General features: G+C 47.1%; 7 protein-coding genes across 7 annotated transcripts; 4 read left to right on the forward strand and 3 right to left on the reverse strand.

Moving 5' to 3' along the window:
* Positions 1 to 5: 5 nt before the first annotated feature.
* On the forward strand, positions 6 to 1,886 carry GLAREA_00808 (Class II aaRS and biotin synthetase; the record flags this gene model as incomplete). Its single annotated transcript, XM_008085566.1, has 3 exons — positions 6 to 75; positions 128 to 1,365; positions 1,419 to 1,886. The coding sequence occupies 3 exons, from the start codon at positions 6 to 8 to the stop codon at positions 1,884 to 1,886; spliced, it is 1,776 nt and encodes a 591-aa protein (XP_008083757.1).
* Positions 1,887 to 3,726: 1,840 nt separating this feature from the next.
* GLAREA_00809 (uncharacterized protein) lies at positions 3,727 to 5,062 on the forward strand (the record flags this gene model as incomplete). The annotated part of the gene is made up of 2 exons (XM_008085567.1): positions 3,727 to 4,026; positions 4,076 to 5,062. The coding sequence occupies 2 exons, from the start codon at positions 3,727 to 3,729 to the stop codon at positions 5,060 to 5,062; spliced, it is 1,287 nt and encodes a 428-aa protein (XP_008083758.1).
* Positions 5,063 to 5,868: 806 nt separating this feature from the next.
* On the reverse strand, positions 5,869 to 7,293 carry GLAREA_00810 (Protein kinase-like (PK-like); the record flags this gene model as incomplete). Its single annotated transcript, XM_008085568.1, has 5 exons — positions 5,869 to 6,297; positions 6,351 to 6,736; positions 6,784 to 6,940; positions 6,995 to 7,202; positions 7,250 to 7,293. The coding sequence occupies 5 exons, from the start codon at positions 7,291 to 7,293 to the stop codon at positions 5,869 to 5,871; spliced, it is 1,224 nt and encodes a 407-aa protein (XP_008083759.1).
* A 1,350-nt stretch (positions 7,294 to 8,643) lies between these two features.
* Positions 8,644 to 9,245, forward strand: GLAREA_00811 (UBC-like protein; the record flags this gene model as incomplete). The annotated part of the gene is made up of 3 exons (XM_008085569.1): positions 8,644 to 8,685; positions 8,745 to 8,895; positions 8,977 to 9,245. The coding sequence occupies 3 exons, from the start codon at positions 8,644 to 8,646 to the stop codon at positions 9,243 to 9,245; spliced, it is 462 nt and encodes a 153-aa protein (XP_008083760.1).
* A 446-nt stretch (positions 9,246 to 9,691) lies between these two features.
* Positions 9,692 to 11,251, reverse strand: GLAREA_00812 (FAD/NAD(P)-binding protein; the record flags this gene model as incomplete). The annotated part of the gene is made up of 2 exons (XM_008085570.1): positions 9,692 to 10,992; positions 11,065 to 11,251. 2 exons carry the CDS (start codon positions 11,249 to 11,251, stop codon positions 9,692 to 9,694), a joined length of 1,488 nt encoding a protein of 495 aa, XP_008083761.1.
* Positions 11,252 to 11,974: 723 nt separating this feature from the next.
* On the reverse strand, positions 11,975 to 15,027 carry GLAREA_00813 (Eukaryotic DNA topoisomerase I, N-terminal DNA-binding fragment; the record flags this gene model as incomplete). Its single annotated transcript, XM_008085571.1, has 5 exons — positions 11,975 to 12,115; positions 12,166 to 12,615; positions 12,666 to 14,510; positions 14,588 to 14,820; positions 14,976 to 15,027. The coding sequence occupies 5 exons, from the start codon at positions 15,025 to 15,027 to the stop codon at positions 11,975 to 11,977; spliced, it is 2,721 nt and encodes a 906-aa protein (XP_008083762.1).
* Positions 15,028 to 15,761: 734 nt separating this feature from the next.
* GLAREA_00814 (ATP synthase (F1-ATPase), gamma subunit) lies at positions 15,762 to 16,859 on the forward strand (the record flags this gene model as incomplete). Its single annotated transcript, XM_008085572.1, has 4 exons — positions 15,762 to 15,817; positions 15,923 to 16,503; positions 16,550 to 16,683; positions 16,734 to 16,859. The coding sequence occupies 4 exons, from the start codon at positions 15,762 to 15,764 to the stop codon at positions 16,857 to 16,859; spliced, it is 897 nt and encodes a 298-aa protein (XP_008083763.1).
* Between the last annotated feature and the right edge of the window lie 47 nt (positions 16,860 to 16,906).

Here is a 16,906-nt window from a genome sequence, read left to right on the forward strand (position 1 = left end):
ACACCATGGTTACCAAGGCAGAGAAAAAGAAGGCGACGAGATTCGAGTTGAAGACTCCGAAGGGAACCAAGGATTGTAGGAAATTAGTTGTTTTTTTCGCGGTAATCAGCAGCTGACATGTAATTAGGGGAGGGAAAAGACATGGTTATTCGAGACAAGATTTTCTCAACGATCACCGATGTCTTTAAACGTCACGGAGCAGTTACAATTGATACCCCAGTGTTTGAGTTGAAGGAGATCCTTTCAGGCAAATACGGCGAAGATAGCAAACTTATTTACGACCTCGCCGATCAGGGTGGGGAGATTTGTTCTTTACGTTATGACTTGACAGTACCATTCGCGCGGTGGCTGGCTATGAATAGAGACTGTCAAACAATTAAGAGATACCACATCGCCAAGGTTTACAGACGAGATCAACCAGCGATGACCAAAGGCCGCATGAGAGAATTCTACCAATGCGACTTCGATATTGCTGGAGTCTACGATCCCATGCTTCCAGATGCAGAGATAGTCAGAATCGTGACTGAAGTTTTTGAAGGTCTAGGATGGAGAGGGCGGTATACCATCAAACTCAACCACAGGAAAATTCTAGATGGTATATTCGAAGTTTGCGGTGTACCAAGTGATAAGATTAGGACGATTTCTTCAGCGGTTGATAAGCTAGACAAGCTTCCATGGGCAGAGGTGCGCAAAGAAATGACCGAGGAAAAGGGACTTGCGGAAGAAGTTGCGGATAAGATTGGCGAATATGTGGTGCAAAAGGGGCAAAAGGATCTCCTAGCAAAGCTGCAAGCAGACGAGAAACTTATGGCTAATGAGTCTATGAAGGCTGGGTTGGCGGATATGGACCTTTTATTTACATACCTAGAGGCGTTCGATGCTTTGGAGAATGTTTCTTTCGATTTGAGCTTAGCGCGTGGACTCGACTATTATACCGGAGTTATCTATGAGATTGTCACAGAGGGCTCTGCGCCAAATTCAGAACCTCTAGCAACTGTCTCGGTTGCGCCTGCAGCTCCGCCAAAACCATCGAAGAAGCCATCTAGCGGGAAGAGTGCCGTCGATTTCGATGAAGACCGCTCTTCAGATCCAAGTGTTGGCGTTGGCAGTGTTGCCGCAGGAGGTCGATATGATAATCTTGTTGGCATGTTCTCGGGTAAGACACAAATTCCATGTGTGGGCATATCTTTTGGCGTTGATAGAATTTTTTCTGTCACCAAGGCACGAATGGCTGAGGACAACGCTGAGCAAGTACGCAATAATGAGACGGAAGTCTTCGTGATGGCATTTGGTGGTAAGGGTTTTACGGGATTACTTAAAGAGAGACTTTCTATCTGCACAACGCTTTGGGAAGCAGGAATCAAGGTAAGCTCATTTGAAGACACTACTATCATGATTTCATCTAACATTACTCGAAGACGGAATTTCTTTACAAAGTCAAGCCCAAGCTACCAAATCAATTCAATGCCGCAGAAAAGAATGGCTGCCCACTATGCGTCGTTATTGGCGAGGATGAGATGGCTGCAGGAAAAGTTAAGATCAAGGAGATGGGTCTCCGAGATGGCCACCCAGAGAAAGAGGGCGTGTTGGTAGATTTGAAAGATTTGGTTTCGGAAGTCCGGACTCGTATCTCCCGTAAGTCGAAGCTTGATGAGATGGTCAAGCAGGCTGAGGGATTGAGAGTCGTTGGTGGAATCCGTGGTGAGCCAGAAGTGGCAGCAATAGCTGCATCCGGGTCAGCAGAGACTCCCGACGCAGAAAGTGCATCAGCGGCAACGACTGAATCGGCGAAGCCGGTTAGTGATGATGCTGTGCCCGATACCGAGAAGCCAGCTGAAGAGTCACTACACTCGCAAGAGACTATAGGCGCTATTCCTGCTTCATAATCAATCATACGAGATGCGAATCATACAAATAGGAGCTTTTATGTCGACACATGAAGAATTGCATGATCATAAGCGTCAGGGGTAGTGGCCCAAATCGGAACACACAAATCGGTTTCCTGGTAGATCATGAGATGAACATTTATGCATCGTCTTGTGGGATCGAAATGGCTATTTTGATCGCATTCCTGGTCACTATGATCTACAAATAAGTCATCGGGGAATTCTTGATCATTTATGTCGACATTGCCGTTGGGTCAGTAGCTTTGACGCATAACGAACGATTGATTATCTATCTCGGTAAAACGGATACGCGATGAAGAGATTCTTCAAAAGACTAGAAGATTTATAGAGATTAATGCGTACTACAGTCATACTACGATCGTTGTACATTAGTTCCTCCCATGTCGCTGATGAGCACGCACTAGTTAGCATAATGTAGTGGAATTACAGTAAAGTTTATTTGTTGGAATTGCTAGATTTCGTCCAATGAAAATTGTCTACTGAAAAGACTGCATTTGCAAGTTCAATTAGCTGCTAGAATCGGGTGAGTTGTGCTTTAAACCGTTAACTAGCTGTCGAGTAGATGGATTCTGAGCGCCACTCTTCCATCCAGATTCCGAAAGTGCTGCATCTGCCCCTCGATTAGTTCGATATCCGCGATAACACAATCACCCCTCAACCCCTCGGTCGCATTCGCGCCCCCTCTGTGCCTATGCCGACCTAACCTACTCGACTACAGCAGAGCCAAGCTGTGATCAGAGTTTGTGATGGGCCCAGGTTGAGAAATCTCAGACGGTGTTGTTCGATGTGAGTGCCGGCTTGCAGCGAAGATCAGGGGTTGGGAGCTCTGGCCTCACCATCCTCCCGACGAACACTGGGTCGCTGCGCAGGTTCATAGGGCAGTTCGCAGCAAAACGGAGCAAACATGGCTCACGAACGGTTGCCACAGCAGAAACATGAGAAACACTCGGAGAAAAGCATCACATCTGATCACACAATTGAAACTCTTTGACATCTGAAGCTTGAGACGGTGAGGAGGGCAGGGTTCAAAGGTCAAAGCGACTGTCAAATGGCCCCTGTTGCTGCAGCGCGCTTCACGCAGAGATGCACCACCTGGGCACCCGCAGCGTCGCCCCCTGACCCAAAAGTGCCCATCGTTCGTGCGCCGGTTTCGTTTCAACTGGCACCTCGCGCTGGATGGGACGAATGTTTCTCATGACCTGCTGCAAATGTCTCGAAATGAGCACCACTATGCGATCGAGGGAGAGTCTATAAACCCCGGCCGGGTCCCAACTTTGGTAACGAAGAAAACCAGGGGAACTCGCGCTGCATCATCATGAAATCTCCCTGTCGACGATTCTGGGGTAAGCAAAGTCGCTCATCGTCGCGGCCAGCATCTTGAGCTCCCGGCCTCTGCAGAGCGCAGATTGAAGAAGATGCACGGTTGCTCACGGCTGGTCGTGGACTGTATATAATCATGAGGGGTGCTCGGGCATTATTCTTCTCGTTGTCTGTTTGTTGCTATTGTTCATTGTGTTCGTCTGTCGATATTCCAGTCGAATCTTCATAATTCCGTTGTGGCTCACCTAGTGGAAAGAAGTCAAATCAACATATCATAGCTTCAAAAGACGCGTACGCCATACATAATCCTAATTCGATCTCGTATCCCACCTTCAACAGTAGCATTCAAGCTTGAGCGTCTCGACTAGCCAAATTACTCCAGACTTTCCATTTCTTCCGCTCCACCAAGCGGTCCGGCGCGCACTAGGAGCGCGAGCTGGTGTTTAGGACCCAAGTTTGCACTACAGCAATGTTTCTAGACGTGAGCCCCACGAACAAGATGGATCAGTTGATACCCCTTTTCTTAAAGGCGACGGCGCCTCAGACGCAGAATTCCCAGATATGTCGCTGGAATCCGGATCCGATACCTCGAGCAGAATCACCTACTCTTCCTCTTCCTTCAAAATCGACATCACGCCCCCGTCGACGCCCAGGTCCAGTTACTGATCTTACCATTGTCCCTTATACTGCTAGTGAGTGGTTAAAAGTCATGGAGGAAGTCAAGACTTTGTATTATAAGCAACAGTACAGGCAGTGCTCGGCACGCTGTAAGCAGATTTTAGAAACCATCAGAGATCCGGTAAGTTGATATATCCTAGTATGAGTTTATTTTTCTAACATCAAAATAGTATCGAGTACATCCTCTTTACTCAATCTATCTGTGTTTCTTTGCTGCTTCCTCTTTGGAGTTAACAGCGCGCTCACTTCACAACAACTCTTCATTGAAGTTACCCCTGCTCCAGGAGTCACTCACCTATTACCGGAAAGCTCAATCATACATGGAATTTGCAGCTTTCGCAACCAACCCAGATATCATCCACGCTTCAAGTCACAAATCACACTCAAGCATGTCCTCATCCATCCGGTCAAGCGTGGAATCAGTATTCTCAGAAACTAGCAACTCCTCAGTCGCCTCTTCAATACTCGACTCCCCAACCAGCACCGACACCCCAGAACTCAAACGCCAAAACTCCACCTCCTCAATCCTCAAACCAGCACCACTAAGAACAAACAAAAAAAGAGTCTCCTTCCTTCTCACCTCTGAGCCCACCATCCCCGACTCCCAAAACGGCGGCATCATGACCGCCGAAGACCTGCTCGCCCGTTTCCCCTCACCACCAACCCACGACACCCTCTCCCCAACCATCATCCCCCAAAACTACGCAGCACTCACCACCTACAACCCGCCCCCTTCTCCAACCTACCCATTGCCCTCCCCGTCACCCTCACACATCTCCGCCCGAGCCCTAGCACGCTACAAATCGCATCTCACATCCCTAAAATCCCAACTCGAATACCACGCCGCCTCGACGACGGCTCAAATCCACACACTAAGCACCATCCGTCGCGCCCGCCGCTCCAATGGCCCAGATCTATTCTCGCAATCTCCAAGTACATCTCCAACCTCACCTACAACGGCGACACAGCCAACAGCAACACTCGCTCTAGGTCTGGGTCTGACGCCCGAAACAACGTCGAGCTCACATACCCTCACATCACGCATCCAGCGGCTTAAACAGCGGAATTGGCTACGTCCTCGCTTCAATGCCGTACGGTACCAAGACCTATGCGACCGAGCGATTGCTGAGTTGGATGATGGTGGATGGCATCACTGAATGCCTCCCCTCTACCCATCACCCATCTACACATCACCACACCCCCACCGAATTTTCGCAGGCCAGAAATTCACACTCACTACATTCATGTCCATATTTCCTTCCTTCCTTCACATACATACATATTACAAGTCCTTAGCGTATCATCTCCAACATAACTACCGCCCTAACGAGTTTCCTTTTTATATATCTTATTGTTTATTTTATCACGACGTGCATATATGGACGGAACAGGAGGAAGGGAAATGAAATCGGAGTCGGGGCTTATGAAATTGTCAGGACGTTGTACGCGATAATCACACGCGCATCCATGTAAAAAGACCTATGTTCCCGAATAAGGCAAGGCAACTTTTAGCACTATACAAAAACCAAAACAAATCAAAAATACAATTTAAAAATAAACTATTGGCTTGCAAATTGACCGTTTACTTGTTCGAGCGTCGTCTCGTTTCGTGGCTGACTCTGCGTGATGAGTTAATCTCCTACAAGTCGTTGCTAGTGGCTGACACCTACTAGTCGAGTCATGGCGGACGTTGATCCAAATATAACTTATGACGTTCAGACACTTCGCTTTGGCACTACAACTCAGACAATAGTGCACATTCCTCATCAATCCAATTTCAATTCGCGGAATCTGCTCCTTCACTCGGGGTCAGTGTACCATTTTTGACAATGAAACCATTGAAATATGCCTAAAAACTAAGGAAGGCTATGAAGAAAACAACGAAATGCGGGTATCGACATGGCATTCCCAAAACCCCATCATACCCAGTCCACGTAATCGAGCCCAATCATACCAACGTTTATCATTTCCCTTTAGCAGCCTTTTCTTGAGCTTCTTGTTCCATTTTCGCGGCATCTTCGGCTTGCTTCATCTCCCGAACTTTGGCTAGCACAACTTCTCGGAAGATGGCACCCTTTGCAATTTTACTTAAACTCTTCTTCGGAGGATCGGTCGATGACGAGGAGGAGGCTCTAGATGGACTACCATGTCCGGCATCTGCTCCAGATAACGCGCTTTGAGCAGCGGCTTTTGGATTTGATGGTAGGTCGGCTTGTCCGGGTACATCGTCCTCCTCGTCTTCTTGCATCTTAAGTGCTTCGATACGGTTTGCGAGTTTGACGATTTCGATACCACGACGAAGACGAGCCTTTGCCATGTACGCTTTGATCTCTGGAAGCAAATTGTGGTCTGTTGCATTCTCTCCGCTGAGCCATGGATGCTTCAATGCTTCCTGTATTCTAGTCAGTTTCAGATCGCAAAATACTCTCTAGCGAATCCACTTACTTTGCTAGAAGATCTGTCTTCGGCATCTGGCTGGAGTAAATGTCCAATAAAGTCCTTTGCGTCTGCGCTAACATCCTTCCAGTATCTCTCGTGGAAAACGACCTTGCCACTACTGCATTCGTCGATAAGATCCTGAAGATTCTCACTTCTGAAAGGGGAATATCCGCAGAGTAGAGTGTACGTAATGACTCCCAGCGACCACATATCAACTGGTTTTCCATGGCCTCTCTTTAGCATGACTTCTGGAGCCGCATATCCGAAAGATCCAGCCATAGTCGTGAGTACTTCATCTTTTGAGTCGAGCATTTTAGCGATACCAAAATCAGCCAATACAAGATCAGATTTAGGGTTGGTGGTAAGGTAAAGCAAGTTTTCTGGTTTTAAATCTGCTCAAGGTTAGCTCTGTACGTTTTAGATGAACCTTGAATCCTACCTCTGTGAACGACATTATTGTCGTGTAAGTAGTCAACCGCCTCTATCACCTGTCGAATTGTTTGTGAGGCATCCTTTTCTGTAAATCGTCCTTGCTCGCAGATACGGTCGAAGAGTTCTCCTCCAGTAGCCAGTTGTGTCACGATGTAGTATTTATCCTGCCACGCCAGTAAGCTTCTGTCGCATATTCCAGCAGCCCTTCATTATCATACCCTTGACTCGAACCAATCCACAAACTTGACGATGTGAGGGTGTTTCATCCGCTGCAACATCTCGAGTTCATCATAGACCATCTGCTCATTGCCTTTGACATTCTTCTTAAGGATAATCTTCACAGCAACCTTTCCGGTTGGCCCATCAGCCTCGCGCACAATACCATATGTACCGGCTCCCAACGTTCGTCCAAATCGATACTTAGACCTACTGAGCGGTTAGCATGCAATTTTCATGCTTGATTGGAAGCATACTTCTTATCATAGCTATCGGGTTGTCCATGAAACTTGTTGAGCATATTAGAGACTGAATTATCGATCAAAGTTGACACGGTCAGCATAATGCAGAGAAACAGGTTTAACAATGTGAAAAAGAGGGAAAACATTCAGGTGGATTTTAGGAATTACGGCATCTTCTGCTCTGCCACAACAGGAGCAGGCTGGCCGAGAGGATGTTGGGTATGGCTTGGGTACTGGTGACTTACAACTCATCGTGACTGCCAGCAATCTGCAGTGCGCAGAAGATGTTGACGCTACGTTCTTTCCTCAGCGAGGAAACGCGGATGTCAGGAATCCGGGGATTTAGTTTGTCGTAGTCGAAGTCAATGATGCCAGTTGCGCGGGTACTCAGTAAGAATCAAAGCGGTTGTTTGGTGGGGCTGAAACCGATGGATGAGGCAGGGACGAGGAGGGGTTGCAGTGAGGGGTGATTGGAGCTGCGTACGAGCTTTTGGTGGAAGTATGCGAATGTGTGTGCAGAGAAAACGCAGATGAATGAGAACTCGAGAGTTGATGAATGAAAGAAGGCAAATAAGAGAGATATTCCTTTTCACACAGAGTTGCAGCTACTCAGGATCTGCCTTATTTAGGTCACTTTCTGTCCGTCAGCCGCAGTTCAATGGGGTTGTTTGCGGCGCGGGGTTCCTTTGTGTGGCTCAGCACTTTTGAAGGGGCTTGAGACAGCAACAATTAATTGTACCTGACCGAGAATTTGGATAATGAGCCACATTCTGTAGATTAGCTGTGAAATAGATTAGGCCGCTATGGACATTTTATACCATTACACATTGGTGAGGTTCAATCATTCAAATGCCCAATTCTGAGCCAGGAAACTGGTAAAGAAGACGAGAGAAAGCAGCGTGCCAAAGGCTATTTTAGGAACCAAAGCATGTGAAGTACTCCAGAGTTGGCATCAAAACACATGCTTCTATTAAATATATAAATTTGAGTATGTACCATAAGTAAGAAAGTTTCTCGTCTGTATTTCAAAATTCAACTCAGTTTGATAATTACAGTTATTCGCACCAGGTGGCGAGGCAAAAGGAAAGCTCATTCATAGTTATTATCCATATTGGCTGCCGCTTTTTCTGCCTTCCCAACTCCCCTTTCATACTTCTCGGTAAGGATAACGACTGGAGCTTGGATAAGACCCTGCCCAGCCGCATAGTTACCTGTCTCCGTCATTCAACTGACCGAAGTGGGTAGTGACTTCGAAATCAACCTCGAGCAACCCGTGAGGAAAAGGACTATTCACTCGCTCACATAATACCCATCAAGTCATCTGATCAGTTTAAACACCTCGGAGCTTTGACCGGTTGCTTTTCTTCGACACACCTTCAGATACGAGATATACGGCAAGGCAGCACATTATGGCATTCGCATCGAAACGGTTAGGAAAGGAACTGGCCAAGGTACGAGATACTTCTACATTGATTCACCTTCATACCAGAGACTGACTTTGTACTCGCAGATACATGGAAGTCTGCCTCCAGGCATTACACTCGTAACCGCCGAGGGCTTCCAAGAATGGCTTCTCGACATCCAAGTTCTCGACGCGAACCCAATCTACATGAACAAAACCTTTCGATTAAAGTTTAAATTCAGTCCCTCATACCCCATAGGTACGTGGCCATTCCCGGCGCATTCCTTTTCTCAGTCCGCCATTCTCATCCCCGAGCGCAAAAGCTAATACCCATCTGTAGAACCACCAGAAGTAACATTCTTAAACACCGCGGACCGACCCGTCCCAATGCACCCCCACATCTACTCGAACGGTATAATCTGTCTCGATCTCCTCGGCCAGCAGGGCTGGTCACCCGTCCAGAACGTAGAGAGCATATGCATGAGTCTGCAGAGCATGTTGACGGGAAACACCAAGAACGAACGACCGGAGGGAGACGAGCAGTTCGTGGCTAGCAACCGTAGACGGCCGCGGGACATCGACTTTTACTACCATGATAATACTGTTTAGAAGCGCGGGGTAGACGTATTTGGTCACGTCACGTTTCAATCCACGCCCGGTTACCATCATGGAATTGGTGGAGGTAGGATATTTATGGGGGACATACATGGAGTTAGAGCGCAAGAATATGCATACTACGATACGGGTACAAGCGTAGTTTTTGGGATGTGCATTCAGCGAGGCGTTGAGTTATTTTCTTACAAGCACACAGAGGGCGGCTATACCCTTCGGCGACACAATAAATTTCGGCCTACTTGATCTTGTAGTTTAGCGAGACTGGTAGTTGGCCAGAAAATCCCATACTGTTTCAAGAACAGCTCCTCTTATGCCCTCAGCAATTTCACGTGAATCTCAGCATGAAGCTCCAGAATGGAAATTATCATTAAACGACGGTGAGCTAATAGTACAACTCGAACAAGTATTGTACAGTTGATTATATACACTATTCATACAGCTCACAAGAATTTCTCCCCTCGCCCACTAGCCTGCCTCATAAAGAACCCCTTAACACTATCAAGACTATTCACAGCTCTCAACCCCAAACTCCTAACGCCAACCACAAGTTGATTCTCCGTCGCATACAGTTTATGTAGCTTATCCACCACCCCCATCAACATATTATTCTGCGCATACCTCTCACTCTCATATCTCTCGAGGTTCATTCGCACACCGATATCCATACCGTGTTCGACCGAGTATGCGATAGTATTTGCGAGCGATTCGACATCTCCTTGGCCTTGATTGAGTCCTTGACCGGCGAGTGGATGGACCGTATGTGCTGCGTCCCCAACCAAGGCGACTCTCTGACCGATATATGAGTCTGCGTGTCGAAGTTTTAAAGGGAATGATGCAATGCTTCCTTCTTGAACGCCAACGACCTTCATAGGCACATGTTCCCGCTCGAATGGTGTGTGGTTCTCCCTCCAGCTCACCTCCTCCTCCTGGCCACTCGGTAGATCATGTAGATACTTAAGATCCGTAACACTCAACCGAAAAGCCGCATTTACCATCGAAACAAAATCCTCCGCGCTCAAAGCCTTAAGTTTCGCCGCGAGATCCGGAGTCGTGCTCCAAACCAACGTACAGAACTTCCCAGGCAAAGGCAAACAAGCCACCGGTCCCGTAGGCAAGAATCTCTGATACGCAATCTTTCCTTCCTCACAACCCCAACCCTCACCCTCCATCTGCAGCGTAGCTACCACACCCACCCTTCCATAATCCCATCCGCGAGAGTCAATCCCCGCAAACGTCCTCACAGGACTATTTCCTCCATCAGCACCAACCAACAACCTCGCGGCCAGCTCCCTTCCTCCAGACGTTTTAACCACCGGCCAAGATGAGAGATCCGCTGTGCTAGTATCATTTCCAAATCCAATCCCCGTGACCTTCTCGCCCTCCAAAACCTCCACACCGCCCAGCTCATCAAGCCTCCCCAACAAGGCTCGAGTCAGATTCAGATTCTCGTTCATATACGCCACCACACCTCCCTCAGTTGCAGCTCCCCCGATTTCTGGGGAGAAATCAATACTAGCACCGCTTACTCCATCCCAAACCCTCATGCCCTTGTACCCGCATACCCGTTCCCTTTTGACATGTTCCCAAGCCCCGATATCCTGTAGAAAACCAACACTTTTAGGTGTAAGACTAGAGCAGCGATTTGAGTATTGAGTGGAAGGGAGTGAGAATTTGCGTGTTGGGTCGAGGGATTGGGATTCGATGAGGGCGACTTTGAGGGGTGATGTTATTGGATTTGCGCCTGGAAGTGTAGTATTAGCATCAAAACGTGATATGTAAATCTGATCGATGGAATAAGAAGAGGGCGACATACGCAAAGCAGCAAGTAAACTTAACCCCGCGGGTCCTCCACCGACGCAAACGACATCGTAGATTTCTAGAGTCGAGGGTTGAGAAGTGGTAGCGTAGCCACGTCTCGATCGTCGCAAGTTGCGTGTGCAACTATGGCAGACGTAACCGCCCAACTGGCGGGTTCTAATTGACCGTGCTATAGGCTTCATTGCCGGGTTGTGGTTGTGAAGGTCATAATACACAAAATGAGGGAAGCACCTTGACATCGACAGGGATCTAGCTAAATGCTTCTTTGAGTGTTAGCGAATGCACGTGCTCCATCCCGCAGGCTTCGAAGAGAGATCCAAAAACATATTGACTTATGACATGAGGAAAATACAATAGTGTAAGCATGGAGCAAGGAAATACACCAATGCTGAAATACGATATAATCTTCCTTACGTTCATTCATTCATTTTTATTCGCTAAGTATGGCTCTATATTTCACTAAGTTCAGCCCTTTGTTCAGGCTTTGCAACCATGACTTTATATCGATGCAGCGAACTTTCGTTATTCTATCTCTGATATAGTAAGGTAGCTCATGAATAATGTATGTTTCCTGACACTCAAGTTCAAGAGTCTGCAACGCAGAAACTTGAATTTCATTGAGCATCCGCTGATTGAAGAATATCCCCACCGCCTCCTCACAAATCCGAGTAATATCTGATGCCGTCGCTAACCTGACCTATGCAATGCGTTTGTGAAGCTGAAAACGAAGGAATACAAGATACAATTGTAAGTATGGTACGCGCGATGATGAAAGCATGAACGCCGTGGAGGTGGCTGGAAAACACGTCCACAAATATCGTTTTCTCTGTTTCGTTGAGAGCACAAAATGAACAAGTCATGAATAGCGAGGAAGCTAAAAGCCATGGCACACTGTGGCGGATGGCTTAGAATTCCCAATCATCTTCTTCATCGATCGACTCGATAGCCCAGGTAAATTTTTCTCGGAGCGTTTTTGAGAAGAACTTTTCAATGGGGACGTCGAATTTCTTTGAAAATACAACTGTAAGGCGTGGGTCGATGTAGTTCTATCTCAGTTAGTGCCTATACTACGAGGGCGGAAGCGAGAGTTACTTACGATTTTACTTGTACCGAGAGCAACCTCCTTGTTGCCTTCTCGGTCCTCCGCTTGGAGCATCATGTTTGAGATCTGAGCGTCTCGTTTCTCAATCTGGGCTTCGAGCTTCTCAATGGTAGGGCCTTTGCCTTCGGCTTCAACTTTTTTAGTTTTGTTCTCTTTCTTGAATTTCTTCTCGAGTTCGTCAGCGACTTCCAATCTTAGTTGGAGCTCTTTGGCCTTCATCTCTTTCTCCCCATTGGCGACAAGCTTTTCGTTGTCTTTGGCGAACTTCTTCTCGATTTTGGTACGCTGCTCCTGAACGAGGAAAGCCTGATGTGCAAGGATCCACTCCTGATCCAAGTCTTCATCCAGCTCAAAGTACTCAGCTCCCTTCTTTTTCTTTTGCTTAGGGTCAATGTCAAGCATCATTTGCTTCGTCCGCCATTTTTGATACTTGGCTCCCTTAATCTAAAGACATTGTTAGTACCAAATAACGTGCTTCTCCGATAAATACTTACTTTGTCGCCCATTTTCTCCATTTGAGCTTCGTGACCAGCGCCCACAGTACGCTTGTGATTGCAAAGAATAGCTACCTTTCGGTTACAATCATTGTATAGTTTAACTTTTTCTTGAATGGAAAGGTTGGTCTTTTTCAATTCTTTGAGGAGAGTTGACATGGTGTATGAAGCGTTGTAGGTACGGAACACCTTCGCACTAAGACCAGGCATATAATTCGTGAGATGCTTGTTGAGTTGTGTGGTATTCAAGCGGTCGAAAATATCGTCGCCGTCTTTCTTTGGCGACTTCTTGAAGATCTTTAGATTTTTGAAGACTTGCTCGTCGACCGTGACCTCGTCGTAAAATCGAATACTGTCCTTACCCAAGAAATCGAAAATGACAGTGTTTGGGGGTTTTAGTGTGACGTGTTCATATTTCAAAGAACAGCAGCCAACGGTTTCGGCCTCATTCTCTGCATCCTTTTCGTTTCCAGCACGAAGAGCGAACTTATCGATGAGATACACAGCTGTGGCGCGTTGTCGGTCGGCCATCAGCTCAGCCTTCAGATCTCGTGTATAGTCTTTTCTGATCCGGTCGATGTGCTTCTTCAGTTCTCGCGCTTTCTCAAACTTCTTGTAATCGCTCTGGCCTTTGATAGAACTCTTAGCAGCGAGCATGACATACTTGTATGCACCATTAATGTTCTCTTGCCACATCGCAAGCCATGTTGCTTTGTTATCATGCTGTATGGATTTCCATTTATGACCTTCTGGCGGTGTTGGGACAGTTGCGTTCTCGCCGATGTTGATGGTGATCTGTTCTGGAGTGACACGTTTCTTTACTTTGCCAGTCTTCGGATGTTCCCCGCGACCTCTGAAAAGCCCTGGAGGTTCAACTCTAAAATTACCAACTTGCTCTTTGCGACCATCCCACATGCAAAAAGTATAAGGGGCTTCAAGAGCGTCCTTAGCAGCTTTGTCTGCTTTTTTCTCGGCAGTAGATCTGGCTTTCTTCTCTTGATTCTTCGCGTCGTAGTAGTTGAAAATGGGCTTAAAGTCAAGCTTTGCAAACTCCTTGATCGCAATCTTGTTGCCCTCTCGGTCTTTGGCACCCCCAGTCTTCTTGATCTCCTCAGTAAAATCATTGAAAAAGTTCTTCTGGAAGGTTGGGTTCTCGACATTGTGCGTTGAATTTAGCATAGCTCCAAAAAAGCTCGCAATTTCTTCGGCCTCCACAGAGAGGGTGACAGGCTTTCCGTCATATAACAATTTGACGTTCTTAGGAAGCGGCTCATACTCTGGCGGGAATACAACGCCGTTATGCTCCAGTGTTTCCCATTTAATGCTGTCGTCCTCTTTCTTGGGAGCATCCCACCAGCGGTAGACCTCTTCAACTTCTTCGCTCGCTTCCTTCTTCTTGCCCTTCTTTGCTGGAGCACTTGCCTCCGCTTTGGCTTTTCCATTTGCCTTCTTCTTTGCGATTGGCGCATCGGAATCTGACTCTTCCTTTTTGACACCATTTGACTTCTTTGCCGTCCCATTTACTTTTTTGACAGCTGATACACCGTTTGACTGACGCTTTCCTTTTAGTGGCACGTCGTCAGAATCGGATTCGTCCTTTACAGCGGGTTTCTTTGCCGACTTCTTTTCTTTGGCTCGAATTGCTTGAGCTTCCTTAGCAGCTTTCTTCTCAATCGCAGCTTTCTTATTTGCGAGTTTGTTGGTGAGCGGTTCATCGTCATCAGATGAATCTTCACCGAAGGCAGCTGCTGTTGCCTTGGGTGGCAAATGTACAGCTTTCTTTGATAGAGGTTCATCATCCGAATCCGAATCCACGGCCTTCTTGGTGGTCTTTTGACGCTTTGCCTGATCCATTTGTTAGCCATTAGATCTAACTCTGATCCTTCGATATTCATCAAAAAATTCAACGACAATCAACATACCAATGGCACTGCATCTTCATCACTGTCTGACCCTTGAACGTTGTAATTTACAGGTTTTGATGTGCTCCCTCTCGATTTGCGCTTCGATGTACCATTTGCAGCTGTATCCACATCCATCTCGTCTTCGATAATCGGGCCATTACGAATAGAGACTCCAGCAGGCGCAGCCTTTGCCTTTGCGCTAGCCTTGTCCATGGCATTATCAAGTGACTTCGAGATGTGGGCATCGGAGACTATAAGTGCAAGGTTAGTACTGAGTTTTGTCTCCATTGTAGATGGGGGTTGAAGATGAAGTGATCAAAGCTCGAGTCTGGAACATGCATCGAAAGGCTCGGGAACTGTGGCTTTAGGCTGTCAAGCTAGGTTTGGAAAGACTGTTGTAACTCACCACGGCCGTTGGTCCTCGCGAGAGGCATATCGTCGTCTGAGTCTACAGACATATTCCACGGTAAAGGTTGTCTTCGTTGGGGAATGGCGCTTTCCGTGGAGATGAAACGAGAGCAAAAGCTGAGAGTTGTCAGATGAGGTTTATGTGACGCGAATTACACTAGTGCAAGGACAAATATTCACCTCTGAGCGCGTAAAACAATCCGCAAAGGTGTTGTGTGTGAGACAACTGCCCGGGATGACTGAAAAACCTTGTGTTGCAAAGAAATAAGACGTGGAAAGAACATGCAAAGGGAGGAAGTCTGAATGGGGGATTCGGGTGGGAAGACCACGATTTTCACTGAGTGCCCTTCGTAGGTCCGGAATTTTGGGGGCGAAAAGCGGCAATAAAGGTATGATAGGCTCGAAGCGATGAGACTTTGATATCTTACCTCAGGTGTTGTCTTAACGTCGCGAAAAAGCTAAGAACGTGTCACGAGACAGTCAAAAGTCGATAAAATTCAATTATGGTGTTGTTCGCCTTGATTTATGGTGGAAGCTGAAGTAATTAGCTGATCAAGATCTAATCACTTGAAGCTGTAAGTAAATAAGGAGCGCCGCTTCTACTTTAGCTGCCATCTGGCAAGAGATTTAGTTTCCACGTGACCGTGAGAAGCTTGAGCGATTTCGACCTCGCAACTTCAAGCCGACTAACCCCGATCAACAGCATCAATTGATCTCCAACACAACCGTGGTCAATTGAGCCCCGATAACTCCTGGTCCGGCATCCTTCTTCCTGTCGTCCATAATGCTTTCAAGAGCTGCACGCCCGGCTTTGAGAGCTGGCGCGGTGTCGTCTGCCCGGTACGAACCTCCTAGCATACAGCATTCGATCACTACTCCAAAGCTTCCGAGAATCTTAGATGCATCGCGCAAGAGTGAAGAAGTGCTAATTTCGTGACTGAACAGGCCCGTCGCACCAAATGCCGCCACCTTCGCTACCCTTCGTGAAATCGAGGACCGACTGAAGTCCATTCGTAACATCGAGAAGATCACAAACACAATGAAGATTGTCGCCTCAACGAAACTCACCCGAGCGCAACGTGCCATGACTGAGTCTCGAAAGTACGGACAGACATCGAATACCGTATTTGAGAACGCCGAGACCAAGGCAATGGAGGGAGAGGATAAGAAGACCTTGATTGTCGTGGCCAGCTCCGACAAGGGACTCTGTGGTGGAATCCACTCTGGATTGTCGAAATGCGTTCGCCGAATGCTTGCAAACGACCCAAAGGCCGACCTTGTTATTTTGGGCGAGAAGTGCAAAGCTCAGTTGGGTCGATCAAACGGAAAGAACATCGTTTTGAATTTTGCCGGTGTTGGAAAGGATATTCCTACATTCTCGGACGCTCAGGCTGTCGCCGACCAGATTTCCATGCTGCCAACAGACTACGGATCTATCAAGATTGTCTACAACAAATTCATCAATGCCACCGCTTACGAGGCTACTCCAATCGAGGCTTTCTCTGAAGAGGCCATTGCCAACTCCCGTAGGTACTTGGATCCAACGGAGAAGAGGAAGCTAACACTCTCCAGCCAACTTCTCTGCTTTTGAAATTGACGACGAGGTTCTTGCAAATCTCCGTGAATATGCTCTCTCCAACTCACTTTTCTGGGCTCTCGCTGAAGGCCACGCCTGCGAACAATCTGCTCGTCGTAATGCCATGGATGTGAGTTGTCCTAATAATTCAATACTGGTATACCTGCTAATATTGCATAGAACGCCTCGAAGAACGCTGGTGACATGATCACAAAATACCAAATTCTTTTCAACAGAACCCGTCAAGCCGTCATTACTGGAGAGTTGGTCGAAATTATTACTGGTGCTGCTGCTTCAGAAGAGTAGAATGTTTGTGAATATGTAGACTAGCCAAGAAGTTACCTTTTAGCCTT

This window comes from Glarea lozoyensis (assembly GCF_000409485.1).
Source record: "Glarea lozoyensis ATCC 20868 chromosome Unknown GLAREA3, whole genome shotgun sequence".
Lineage (NCBI taxonomy): Eukaryota > Fungi > Ascomycota > Leotiomycetes > Helotiales > Helotiaceae > Glarea > Glarea lozoyensis.